General features: G+C 39.5%; 1 protein-coding gene across 2 annotated transcripts in view; it reads right to left on the bottom strand.

Annotated features, from left to right (window-relative positions):
- CDK13 (cyclin dependent kinase 13) overlaps positions 1-14,857 on the bottom strand; it is a 113,251-nt gene that overhangs the window by 83,838 nt on the left and 14,556 nt on the right. For both annotated transcript variants that reach the window (XM_072599102.1, XM_072599103.1), the window contains one exon: positions 2,314-2,925. In XM_072599102.1, coding sequence (XP_072455203.1) covers positions 2,314-2,925 — 612 coding nt within the window. The remainder of the gene's footprint in view (positions 1-2,313; positions 2,926-14,857) is intronic.

The raw sequence follows: 14,857 nt of genomic DNA, 5'->3' as shown, positions 1-14,857 counted from the left end.
CCAAAAGAAAATAAGATTACTAACCAACAGTTTCTAAAGTGACTATACAGACCAAAAAGACGAGACATAACAAGGTCATCTTTCAATTTCTTTGATGCCCCTTCAAGCTCATTTAAATTATAGTATAATATAGCTAATGTAGCATAATACAGCTACTGTAGTAGTATACTAGAGTATAATATAGCTACTTGCAAAGCTGAGGAAATAAAGCTGAAAGCTGGTCCCTGCAGTCAGCCAATTTACATGCTTTTCTTTGTTCCAAGGAAAGGTTCAATGATGGTTTAAGGGGAAATGACTGATATAAAAATAAAAGGCCTTAATACACCTATTTTTAATGGAAAATAACAATTAGCCTCAACTACTCCTCTCCCTCTTTCCCCAAGGTAGTGTTTGTAAAGCCAAGACCAGAACCCACCCATCACTTCACTGGATCCTCAAATAACCCTGTAGTCAGGCAACATGAACAGTCCCGTTTTACAGATGAAGTTGTTTACGCTAAAAAAGAAGTTGCGACTTGCTAAGGGTATAAAGTAGAGATGCGGACAATAAATTTCAATCCAATGCCTTTTCCATGTTCCATTGTATTTCCATCATGTTAACCAAAAATTGGCAGTCACATATGTTACTTAAACAAGAAATATTGTACTTCATCTAACCTTAGTAATTATTTTTAAATAAGATTATTCATTATCAGAGTGGCATCTGAGGTGGCACCATTCATCTGAGCCTCAGTTTTCATCTCTTTAAAATGAAGACTAGAGCAGCAGACCTCCAATGTCTTTTCTGACTGTAAATTAGTGAATCCATTATTTTAATAATTAATGTCTGTATATGTGTGCACCTGTGTATGTTCCTGCTTTAGGAGGTGGGGGTAGGGTGGTTAATTCACCTGTCAACAGCTTCCCCACAACAAAAGGAAAATGGGGTAACCAATTAAAAATGGTTATTATTTTAGTTACATCAAATAAAAATTTAATAATTTAGTAACTAAGCTAAAAAAAGAAAAAATCTTCAGAATACAAAGTTTGATGTAACTGATGGCATTTGAACCAACAAACTGCTGCATAATGTAAAGCATATTCACCAATGGTACACAATCTTCCTGCCTACTCCAGATGTGCCCCCTAAACGACCTTCTGTATTTGTGAAAAACAAAAAAAAGAACAAAGGCAGACAGGCAGAAACAGAGAAGGGAAGGGAAGGATGGCAAAGAGAAACAATCTGGACACAGAAAGGGAGACCAGGATGAAGACTTACTAAACATACAATCCAAGAGGCAGTACTTTACTCTCCTCTTTGTAACCTGCTCTCAGGTTCTGGAAAAAAGAGATCAGATTGGAAAAACCGGGGAGGGGTGTTAAAGAAGAAGTGGGGGCAGCAAGCTATAAAGTCACAGGAACAGACCACAAAGCTCCAGATTCTTCTCACATATACAAAAAAATCACAAAATAGTTTAAAAGAACCCAAGAAAGACAACAAATGGCTTGACTGCTTCATGAAGCAAAGACGTCATTGAAAACATTCTTAAGTTTCTACATTTATACTCGAAGATCCCTTAAAAACATACTTAACTGACCTTTCAGTTCATTCTCATGTTTCAACTAAGAAAAGCTACTCTCCTATGACCTAATATTCACAATAATCAAAACAAATTACAGAAAATTTTCTATAACATATATGCAAATGATCGATTCTCTGCAATTTGTGTAATTGTTATTAATCACAATTCTAATAGGAAACATTTTTCTAGAGCTGAAAGCTTTGCAAAATACTTTACATATACTGATGTCTCTGATTCTTCCAACTTGGCAAGGTGAGTGCTATGATCATCTCCCAGTCGGTAACTTAACATACAGAACAGGAAAGACTAGCAAGACCTAGGGAGGCTTAGCCATGGGGACCGTCACAAACCGTTATGGAGACAGGGACATGTGAGGGTCATTTGGGAGCCAAACCAATGTCCCACAAACTGCCCCCAGGTGCTACTGCCTAAACCAGAATCCAAGGTTAAATGGCCCAGGCCTGGGCACCCTAGTCCCATCCCCCTCCACCACCACATTTCTGGGACTCTTCTGTTGGACGCACAGTGTGGATCCAGGCAGCATGGCTTAGATGACACTGTAAATACATAAAACTGTAGCCCTTAACAATAGGTTTGTGTGGCAGTTTTTTAGCTGACATTCACTTTCTTTCTATGATCCTGCAGGAACTAATTTGTTGTCAAAATGCAGACAATAGAAAGCAATTGGATTCCTTGGAGTCCATTAATAGCAACTTGCTCTTTGCTCAGTCTCTGCTTTTCACAGAACTCACCTGTCAGCATCTTTGTCTTCAGGCAGCAGAGGAGGAAAAGGCAAAGGTGGTAAAGTGGAAGTCACCAGAGGCCCATGGTGCTCTTTGTCCTTGGTGCCCAAACTTGGGGTGCGAGGTTTGCTTTTCTCCTTCAGTACCACTGGCTCCTCCTTCACCACAGCAGGCTGGCTCTCTTTGCCCACCACAATACCTTTCTTGGTTTTGTCTACAACCAAATTATTTTCCACCTTTACTCCCTGCACAGGGGGCTTGGCTTTTGCCTTGTCGTTTTTCAGAGTCCCAACGCTGGTGGGGGAAGGTGTGTGTTCGGCCTTCAGCTTCTTCAGTTCTTTCACATGGTTGGCCTGAGGCCCACTGCCGCCACCGGCAGGATCAGTGCTCCCCACTTTAGTGGGCGTCGAGGTGTTGGACGCTTTGGCATGAGCTTTGGCTGCTTCCGCGGCTCTGGCTTTCTTGTTCTTGTTCAACTCCGCAGCCAGGCTACTTTTCAGAGTCAGGGTGCTAGGCGAAATGCTAGAGTGGCGACTCCGGGACCTAGATAATCTATGCCTGCTGCGGGACCTCGAATGCCTAGATGAGTAAGGACTTCTGCTTCTTGACTTGGCGGATCGTCTGCTTGAAAAACAGTAAAAATTGCATTAGCAAAAGTTCATGAGGTTTGGTTTTTTTTGGGGGGGGGGGGGGGGGGAGAAGATGTTCAAATTTGACTATTTACTTCCCAACTGTACAATGAAACAGTTACTAACTTTAATTTAGGATTACTGTAAGACCAGGGATTTCTACCTGTAAGTTTACAGTACTGAACTCCAGTTCAACTGTCTTAATTTTACAAATGAGGTAAACTGAGGTCCAGAAACAGTTTAATTCTTCAACAACAACAAAAACCATAATGTGAGACAAAAAAGAATTAGAGAATGCACCAATACAAAGTGTAATAACTGACTAGAGTTTACAAGTCATGGAAACAGAGCTGCCTAGTCTTCCCAAGGTCCTCTGGTCCATGACAGAAGGCAGAAGAAAAAACATAAAATAGGTGAAAGGGCCACAAGATAAGACTAATCCCTCAGGAAACACAAGCAAGACAAGCCTATGGTGATGACAGAGCTCAGCTACAGCTGAAGCCAGACACCCACAGCAAGACCCAGGGGCCAAGTTCAATGAAGCCCGCCTTCTCCAAGGTCCCCTACCCTCGCCTTCTAGCACACACAGAAGAGCAAATCAGACACAGAAGACAGGAGTTGATTCTGACCAAATTACCATTCTATTAATATCTAAAACATTATTAAGTATTTAATAACAGAAGAATTATTAGAAAGTCATTAATAGCAAATGACATTTGTTGAGTGTTTTCAGCACTTCAAAGTATTTTAACAACCATTATTTATCTTATCCTAACAAAACTCTGAGAGATGGTAAGGCAGGTATTATATATGTTTCAGAGAGGCAGAAACTGAGGTATAAGGGCCTAAAGTCATAAAATTAATGGCATAGTCAGAATTGGAACTCTGGTCCCTTGTCAAGGGTCTGAAACTAAGGAAATGCATAAATTGGTGGAATATCATTTTCAATTTGTTACCACAATTCCATACATTAACTCATTTTATGCTAAAGCAACCCCAATAAGGTAGACAGGGTAAATATTAACCATGTTTTACATATAAAAAACCTGAGGCTCAGGGAAATTAAATGACTTATCAGACAAACAGTAAGAGACAGAGGTGGAAGGGAGCTGGACTTTTGTTCTACACCAAAACTGCCTCTTTCTTTAAAGATGACTCTATACAGACTCTTAAATAGACTTTTAAAGAAAATGACTGATAAATATAGAAATTGATTATCATTAGAAAGTGAAGTCAGTAACTAAACCACCTAATCCAAATTTACAAACATTTCCGGCTTTTTCAAAACAACACACTGGTAAGACAGCTGTCCTCCAATCCTTTGGTCACAGTGGATTTCATGCAGCCCATACAGCAAGTACTAAGAGCTGATATCCCCAACTTGTGCCAAAGGTCATGCAAATGTAGCACTGATTTAAAAATATCACAATGATATCCTTATTTTAAGACTATCCATTCCTACCTGACTTTTTGTTTTAGATTGTATTTGTCTATCCTTCCTACTTCATTTTCTCCCTTTTTTATTTCCTCTTAAAAGAATTTCCCCAAACAATAACAAATTTCTACTTATCAGTTTTATGAATCTCCAAGAGTTTACTAGGTATCTGCTAATGTGCCAAGTACTATACTAGGGGCTGATGATACAAAAATTCCATCACTGTGGAGGAGCAGACGTTCTAAAGAACAGAACAGAGGTTCAAACATGGGTCTAGGCCAATGAGATACAAAGTATTTGGTGGGAGCGCAGGCATCTGGGAGAGTCGATAAAGACTTCCTGGAGAAGGGAAGAAAAAGGGCATTCCAGGGGTGGTGAATATCCAGAGCAAAGGTAGAGAGGGGAAATGGAGAGACCTGTAACAGGGACGATGGGGCCAGATCAACTGGCCCATAGAATTCGTGAAGGGAAGTAGCCTTCACAGGTTGGAAAGATGAACTGGGTTCAAGTTAATAAAAAGCTTGAAATGCCAAAGGGAGAAGTTTATAATTGGTCCTCTATGTAACAGGGAGCCACTGAGGATTATTAGGTAACGGACTGACACAGGCAAATCCGGGCTTCAGAAAAATCACTTTGGCAACTGAAAGATGGATTGAGTAGGAAGACAACTAAGGAAGGAAGACAAGTTAAAAGGCTATTATTTCAATGGTCCAGGTGAGAGATGATAAAGACCTGAACTTCAGTGATGGCTATATAGTGAAAGAAACTATGGGATGTAAAAACTTAGAATAAGGAGCTGAGGCTGAAAACCTGGGGGCCTCCAAAGGCTGTAGCACCACTAATGACAACAGAGAAATATGCAAGAGGAGCAGCTGATAGGAAGGAGAGCTAGATTATGTCTCTTGTTGCTAATTTTTAAAATAAATGGTGGAATGTTTTAGACTTTCTCCATAAAATAAATAAAAGTCAAAAAGGAACCAAGTTAAGCTATCTTTTACTTATATAATTTTTGTTTGATTTCTACCCCCTTCTTGGTTAGTGTTCTCAAGACCTGGAAGAAAGCTTCCAAGCCTGGGTGGCCCAACCCAACCTCTGCCACTGGCACCCTGCCCCCCCCCCCCCAAGAAGCTCTAGTCATAGAGGCTTAGACAGTACAGGTGGGCTGTGATCTACAAGCTGAAAGAGAACCATCAATGAGATCACCCCACAAAGTATTTACTAAAGAACTGACCTAGTCAGTACTCACTTAATTGAGGCCATTTTTTTATTTCTTACAATTATATGGTAAAATATATTCAAACACAGCTAGACCGTATCAAAAAGTTCTTGCCTAACAGAGCAAATCTAAAATATGTACCATCTTTAGAAAAGACAAAACTATCAAGGAAAACTAATAGTAAAGTTGGAAGACAAATGAAGGCATACAAAGGAAAACCTAGTGGGACAGCAGTCAAGTAAGATTGTTTTTTAACTATTCTGAGAAAAGGATAAAATGTTAAAAAGCATGACTGCATACAATAGCCAGTCATTCAGCAAAGCATCTATTAAATGGCTACTGTGTGCCAGACACTGTGCACATATTGAAGATTACTAGAAACAGGAAAGACAGTCTCTGCTCTCAAGGTCACAATTTATATGGGAAAAAGAAAAAGCAAACAACTACGTACAAACCACATGCAGGATAAATTGGAAATAATCAACTGTGTCCAAACAGGAAACTTTGAAACTAATAAAGTTAAGCCTATCCTCTAAATATTTTTTGATACATTCAATTTTTAACTTTATTGATAAGAAACCACTTAGCTCCCCAAGAATTAAGATTCCTCAGTCAAACTGAAATGTCAATTCTTCAATCAACTGAAAAAGAATCTTTGAAATCAACTTCTTTCTTTCACAATATGAAACAAAATATATTTATGTTCTATGTAAGGGATGTCAAGATCAGATGAAGTAACAAACTGAAAAAAAACCCAGACATTTCATAAATACCTGAATCTTAAAAGTAAAATGCTTCAAGATGAGGCATTAAAGTTTCATCTTGTATTTCTGAAGATCTAGGTGCTACTGTGTGTTTTGCTTCTCAGGAATATTTTCATTTAAGACACAGCCTCGTGGACCGTGCGTTTCTAATAAGAAACAAAGAATTTGAAAACATTTATACCTGACACTGAAATAACACTATCTTTAAAAAAAACTTTAAAAATACTGTATTATGAGCAAGTCCAACAAAATCACTTAGGTCACAGTGAGTCTGAAAAGTCTTGCACAGGAGAAGGATGAGAGAAGGTCTGATCAGTGTCACCTCAGAATACACCAAAAACAGTGGAGTAAAGAACAAGTGTAAAGTGAGCCCTTGTGAGGCTAGGCCTGCAAGAAGGACAAACAGACCAAACCCATGAGAGCTCTGACAAAGCTGAATGGCAAACTCTTCACTAATTGGGGGGAGGGGAGGATTGAGGGATTGGGAGGCTGGACTAAAAAGGAGCCCCTGAGACTGGTACAAGAGCTAGGAAAAGCAGCAGACTGAATCCTGACTGGGAAAGCCAAAGAAAAGTCATCAGGAAACTCCAGGGCACCTCAGAGAGACAGAATGGACAGCAGACATGGGCAAGGGTGCTGGCCAGGGAGCTCTCAGTGAACAGGGACTGAAAGAAGGTTCAGACAGAGCATACAAGGGGTCCCTTAACTGGTGCTAGGGCTATCTGTGAGATCCACTGCCCATCACCCAGGTACAGGTCACAGACCAGGTGCAGAAACAAAGAACGAGTTCCTGTAGTGAGGCTATCTGGTTCTGATCCAAGGGGCAGCATTCAAGCCCATTCTGGCCCTTAGTCCTGTGGGGAAAGCTGTAGCAATGACCAGAGGAGAACTAGATCAAAAGGGAGCCGGCAGTTTGGTCTCTAAGAAGCTGCAGAACTTCCAGTGACTCCCAGGGGCTCCCAATGATCAAGTCCAACTGCAGGCCACTAACCCTCCCAACAAAGATAAGCCAAAGACCCAGACCTGGGTCAAAAACTTGCAGGACTCAGACCAGTGAGTGGGCAACAGACTTCTCCCCACACCACACCACTCTGAGGACACTGAAAATTTAGAGGGCCCCAGACAGAGCTGGATAAAACTGCAGAATGATATAAAAGGACACAAGTTAAGGCCAGACATCCCCCACGCTCACCAGGCCCCAGAACACCCAGAATCCTGTCTGAAGTCAAAGAAGACTTCAGGAAGGATAAGCAAGGAAACAAAAGAACCCCACCATAAAGAACAAAAGGGTGACAGGGAAGCTCAAGACACAAACACGGAAGAAGAGATAGAAGAATAATGAACTCAAAGCAAAGCTTCAAGACACAAAGCTGAGACACAAGTTCAACAAGAATTTCAAGAGTTAAGGCAAAAGTTTAAAACAAAGCTAAACATGATTTTAAAAACCAGTTGAGAGAAGTAGATAAAATGGGAAGAGAGAGCAAGGGAACATATGAAAAGAATAGCAACTTGGAAAAAGAGGAACAAAACCTTAGTGAAATACTTGTTCAGTCGTTTTCAGTCATGTCCAACTCTTCACGATCCCATCTGGAGTTCTCTTGGCAGAGACAGTGGAGTGGTTTGCCATTTCTTTCTCCAGTCAGATGAGGAAATCAAAGCAAAACAGGGTTAAGTGACTTGCCCAAGGTCACACAGCTACTAAGTATCTGAGGCCAGATCTGAACTCACAAAGATGAGTCTTCCTGATTCCAGGCCCAGCACTCTTTCCACTGCGCTACGTCACTCCACTAGTGAAATATAACTCCTTAAAAATTAGATTTGGTCATATTTAAACTAATGACTCCATGACAACAAGAAACAAACAGTAAAAACAAAGTCAAAAGTCTGAAATATAGGAGAAAGTGCAAATACCTCACAGGAAAACAAATCTGAGACATAATTTAGAAATTACTAGATTACCTGAAAACAATGAAACAAACAAAAAAAAAAGCCTAGATATCATATTTCAAGAAATCATAAATGAAAACTGCTCAGATATCTGAAAAGTCAGAGGGCAAAATACAAATTTTTAAAAATCCACCAGTTACCTCCTGAAAAAAACAAAAACAAAAACCCAGAATTCAAACTCCCAGGAATATTACAACTAAAATGCAGAGCTTTTTTAGGTCAAGGAGAAAATACCACAAGAAGCTAGAAAGAAAGAATTCAAGTACCAAGGGAAAAGTCAGGAACGCACAAGATTTAACAGCTCTTATAGCTAGATGTGGCTGTGGAAGTGAGAGTCAGGCTGGAGTCAGGGAAGACCTGAGTTCAAATTCTGCCTCAGATACTGACCAGATGTATGACCCTGGCAAACCATTTCACCTCTCTTTACTTCAGTTTCCACAATCTATAAGATGAGAATAATAACAGCAACTTCCTTCCAGGGTTATTGTGGAAATGAAATGAGCTAATAACTGAGCATTTAGCACAGCACCTGGGCACACAGGAAGCACGAAACAAATGTCTGCTGTTATTGTCACAAGTGGCTCCTCTGAACTTCACCATCACCAGGGGCCGTGGAGGGGCTATCATTAGACACAGGGCCTGAGTGGGATTCCATCATTTGGATGATCTCGAAAGAGTAGGAAAGAAGGCGGCACTGGTAGAGAATGGGAAGGAAAGGCTGAATGGAGGGAATGATTTCACATCAATGAGATTATACAACAGAGGGGACAGTAGGGGGAGGGGAGCACCAGGTGCTACTTGAACCTCACCCATCTGAACTGTCTCAAGGATGGAAGAATACATACAACACGCACAGCTGGGCACAGAAACACCTCTCATCTAACAGGGACATGGGAGAGAAAGGCGGGAGGGGAAGGGAGAGGGTAAATTAAGGGAGTCATTAGTCAGAAGCAAAAAAGCATAAAAGACAGAAGGAAATATACAACAGCAATCGTAACTGTGAATGTGAATAGTATGAGTTCACCCATAAAAGGTAAGAAGATACGCAAAATGGACTAGAAATAAGAATCCAATATACTCTTTACATTATAACCAATACACAGGAAATAGAAAGATACATAGTTAAAAATAAGGGCATCGAGCAGAATCTATTACAATTCAGCTGAAGTTTGGGGCTTTGTTTTGTTTTTTAAAAGTCAGAGTGGCAATCATAATCTCAGACAAAGAAATGCCAAAAGAGACCTAATTAAAAGAGATAAACTGAAAAACTACATTTTGCTAATAGGTAACATACCATAGACAATGAATTAATATCAATGCTGAATACATGTACCAAGCAACATATCATCTAAATTCTTACAGGAAAATTTAAATGAGTTATAGAAGTTAACAGTAAATTATAATACTTTTCCTTCCCTATTAATCTGAACAATTTATATTTTAAAAAATATCCATTTCACTTACACCATCAGTTTTACTGACTTAAAGTTAGGCAAAATAGTTCTTAATAACTATTCTAAGTACTTCCAAGTGCTATTTAAATGGCATTTCTTTAATATTACAGTTCTCCAGTTCAAATAGAAAATCAGAAAAACAATAATTGTTTTTATTTCTCATTGGACATTCATTTTTCCCATTTTTTTATATTAGTAATTTGGTTTTCTTTTTTTAAAATTAGCTAACTGCTTATCTCATTTCTTTTTAAAGCAGTGCTTAGTCCTATTTATTAATAGGAAATAGAATATTTAAACAACTTTTATCTTAGAAAAAAAATTAAACAAGTCATAAATGAACTCCCAAAGGAAAAAAAATCCCAGGACCAGATGGATTTAGAAGTAATTTCTAACCAACATTTAAAGAATAATTAATTCTAATGCTGCATAAATCATTTGAAAAATTAAGTAAAGAAGGGGTCCTATCAAATTCCTTCTATGATGCCTGTACGGTCTTGATAACTAAACCAAGCAGAATAAAAACAGGAAAAAAAACTATAAACTAATTGCTTTAATGAATAATGATGCAAAAAATTTTGAATAAAATACTAGTGAAGAAATAATCGCAATATATCACAAAAACACACTATGGCAGCGATGACCAAAGAGATGACAAAGGAGCTCTCTCCGAAGTCAGCAATGACTGATCTCTTAATCGCTAGGCTTCTCAGTCTTTTCTTCTTCCTGATCTGCACCTTCTTACACCGATGACCAAACTCTCCCTTCTCTGGGTTTTACTGACACCACTGTTCTTGGCTATGATCCCACTATCTCAGCCTCTTTTGCTAGATAGTCATCCAGAAAGGTGAATCCACCACTTTTTTATTCTCTATACTCAGCTCCCATGGATTATTTAATTATCATCTCTATACAAATCCGTATCTTCTGCCCTTCTCTCTCCTGAATCCCAATTCCATATCAGCCTTCTAATAGTTCAAAACAGACGTCCCATAAGAATGTCAAACTTATCAAGTCAAAAACAGAATTCAAAATGTTTCTTTCCAAACCCATTTCTGCTCTGAACTTCCCCTATAGCTGTCAAAGGTTACCATCATCTTTCAGTTATCTAGTTTTACAACCCTGGTGTCATCCTCAACCCTTCCCTCTCTTTCAGCCCACAAAGTCAATGACCAGTAGTCAAACCTTGTTGTTTCTATCTCCACCACATCTCACATCCATCCCCCTAACTCCACCCACACAGTCACCACTACACTACCTCTTCCTCACCTCCCACCTGCACTACTACAATAGTGGCCTAACTGTTCTCCCAGGTTCAAGTCTCTCCCCACTCTGAATCACTGAAGTGGTCACAAAGACAATGGAAGCACCTTAGTCCTGGCCAGATGAATATTTTGAATCAAGGAGTAAGGGTGGGAATGTATAAGGTGTATTTGTGCACAAAGAGAAGAAGACCAGTCTTTTCTGGTAGCTTTTGTGGGATATGGTGTGAGTCATGTACTAGTCTAAGACATGAAAGTGTACCCCATTCACATTAAAATCATACTAGAGCCCTTGAAGGATGGAACAGAGTTTGTAATCCTCTGATTATTACTGCCAATTGAGGTTTATAACAGATGTCTACTACTCAAAGGTGTTTGGTACTGTTATAGAGAATATCAAGGAATGAGTTCAAATGATTAGGTCCTCCTGACATTTGTGTGTGCAGGTAACACTGTGCTGATTCAGTTAATCTCTTAAGCACTGCAAAGCATCCTGAATGAGACCCATGATCATTCAAGCATATGACAGCCATCAACACACGAAAAAGCAAGGGGGCTCAAGCCTGCCTGCTGCCATCAGGACACGACATCCTGGACAGACACTGCAGATGGCCAATGAGGGGGCCCAGAATTATTAATTAGAAGGGCCAGTTGGACTGCCGGTAGAAAACTGAGGACTGGTTTTAACGCTGTTGAGATTTTCCATAAAACAAACGTTTATAATAATAGCAACATCATTGTTTCTCTGGTGACATTACATGACTGAAAATTATGGAATACGGGTGTCCAAAGGATTAAAGGTGCAGCTCACCAAAAGGCAGTAGAGATTAATAGGGAGTGCATGAAAGAATCACCATCTGTTAGTCCGTTTCCTCATTTGGGCTGGACTTTCAGCTCAAAACCCACCCTCTTAGTATTCTAAGATTTCAACAGGAGAAGCAGGATAAAGGTGCAATGCGCCCTACAGAGTATCCTATTTGCATACAGGAGATGGTGCACCATAGTGGTCTTCACATCTGCTGCCCAGAAACTTAAAGGGAGCTCTGGAGAAGAACTAGATCACCAGTTTAATCATGGAAAGGCTGTGGGGATTAACTGGAGAACAGCTTAGGTCAGTCTGACATCCTCAGCAGGATCTCAGTAACAAAAGTGTAACAAAAGTGTACACGAAGATGTAGTGCCTCCACAGTTCTGGAGGTCTTTAAGATTTGGTCAGCTGGAAGCAGACAGATTCACAAAAACCTCAGAAGATCTATGCAAGATGATGCAGAGTGAAATGAGCAGAACCAGCCTAACAATCTACAAAGTAACAATACCGTAAGGACAATCAACTGTGAAAGACATAGCTACTCTGATCAGCACACTGATACGTCACAGCTCCAAAGGGTTCATGATATAAAATGCTGTCCACTTCCAGACTGAGAACTGATAGATTTAGAGCACAGATTAAAGCGTATTTTTCCTTCCTTTATTTTTCTCGTGTTCCTCTCCTCCAGCATGGCTAATGTGGAAATGTTTTGCATGATTGTACACATAAAATGAGTATCAAGTTTCTTGCCTTCTCAATGAGTGGGGAGGGAGTGGAGCTAGAAAAAGAGTGTGGAACTAAAAAGGAAAAGAAAATTTGAACTTAAGAAGAAAAATATGGTCATATAAAACTCTAAAGCTACAAGTACACTAGGCCTACATAATATTCACATAAATTATAGCTGGTCTGGAAGGTTTTTTTCCAGTCTTTATTCCTTCTTTAAAAAGTTGTTCTAGAGGAGGGTAAGCTTTCTTCATTTTCAATCCCCGAGGCTGCTCGTTGACGTCTCTCAAAATTATTTTCTTTATAATGTTAATACTGTAAAAATTGTTCTGCTTCTTCATACTTCACACAGATGTTTCTAGATTTCACTGAAACCATGCATTTTATCATGTTTTACGGTGCCATATTGTCCCATTACACTCATATACCATAATTTTCTTACCCAACAAAAGGGCAAACCTACTTTCCTCTTTACTTTCTAGTTTTGGGTTAGTACAGGTTCTTTTCCTTTCTTTGTCTTAGCAAAAATAGTTCTTAATGGAAAATTGTTAATTTTCAGTTACTACTACTGTACCTTGACAATTTTATTTGCTACTTTTTCTCAGGATACAGAGGATGTTTTGTTGCTCATTTAAGTTATTTGGTACTCAAAACAGAAAAACTCGGAATCTGAATCTACCCTTTCTCCAAAATACTTTTATTGTGGAAGAACTTTCAAAATAAAATTTAAAAAATTAAAATATAAAGTTTTTAGATTGTATTCCCATAGTGATCCTATAAGGTCCATAGCCATGTTCTGCCAACTGGTTCATCAAGTTAGGTATAAAGGGTGGGGGAACCCATTCTAGATGGTAATGGCAATGACAGGGGATTACTACTTTTTGTTTTAATAAATAATACTAGTTCTATGAGTGAGACAGATTTCTAATTCTTTTCAAAGATCACAACCTCTGTCCTGGCCAACCAGGAGATCCGGCTAGCCAAAACTGAGGCACCAAGAAATGATTGCTCATGCAAAATGAACAGCTTATGGGATGGCCCACACAGGGTCCTTCAGTGACTGAACTGCACTAAGCACATCTTAGTAGTACTGATAATGGCAATGGAACTGGAGTCCAGCTGGGGAATAGTTAGATGTAGCATGCAGTTCTAGGCAATGTGCCTAGCAGTACTAGGAACAGAAGGTGACCTTCAAGGAGTCCCAAACAATGACTGAATTATAACACACCAACCAACAGATCCCCTACCGTACTGAAAAGAGAACACAGGTCGACTACCTCATAACTCTTACCCCAACTTGCACCCACAAGGATCCAGATCAAATTGACACTTTTTCAATTACTCACACAAGATTTCAGGGGTTTTGACTGTGTGTGACTTTACAAACTCCCTAAAAGTTGAGGAAGTCAAATGTAGCACACAGGTTTCTACCCTCTGACAAGGCTGTAAATGACCCTGCAGTACGCTGGTTCTATGAAGGCCAGAGACAGCCTCAGTCTACAGGGTTGGGATGTGTTATATAATAAAAGGGTGAATCAATGTACAAGTCATCTCTTAAAGCCAGAATATGCCGATACAGTCCTAGTATAAGATGAATCAAGTTCCAATCCTTTCATAAGCTTGACTCCTTGGATCACCTGCCTCATGGTAGTCTGTCTGTGGAGCTCCCTCTCAGATCTCACTGTGAATCTCCAGTGTACTGCACCCTTTTCTTATTCTCTCTGTAATGTTATCACATCCCAAAGGTTCATTTTGTCTCCAATATAGACAAATCACTATAACTGGCCTTCACTGTTCTCAAGACCTGCAGTCCTACATCCTTAACGGCCAGTGAGAGACATTTTCCCCTAGAGATCTTGGGCATTTGTTTCAATGTTCAAATATATCTCCATAGACAAAAACACTGAACTCGATCAATTAAGATAAAATTTAACAAAAGTAATTCACAAACACAAGATGGGGAAAAGCATAACAGGCAACAGTTTTCTTTAAAAAAAAAAAAAGAAGGGGAGGGAACGTTGCTAGATTACAAACTCAAAATAAGTCGGCAGTGTGATATGGCAGTCAAGCTAGGAAATTCAATCTTGGGCTACACTGAGAGCCATGGCATCCGGAATTGAGGTCAGAATCCCATTGTACATAGCTGTGATTAGACATTTGGTACGTTATTATCAGATTTAATAATAATAACTAATATTTATATAGCACCTACTGTGCTAAGCAATTTACAGTTATTTCATTTGAGGCACGGTGCATGGAGTGCTGAAGTTAGGAAATCTGAGTTCAAAACCCAACCTCAGTGATAAGGTGTGTGACCT

The sequence above is a fragment of the Notamacropus eugenii genome, chromosome 3, assembly GCF_028372415.1.
Source record: "Notamacropus eugenii isolate mMacEug1 chromosome 3, mMacEug1.pri_v2, whole genome shotgun sequence".
Taxonomy (NCBI): domain Eukaryota; kingdom Metazoa; phylum Chordata; class Mammalia; order Diprotodontia; family Macropodidae; genus Notamacropus; species Notamacropus eugenii.
This window is presented reverse-complemented; position numbering and strand designations above follow the sequence as displayed.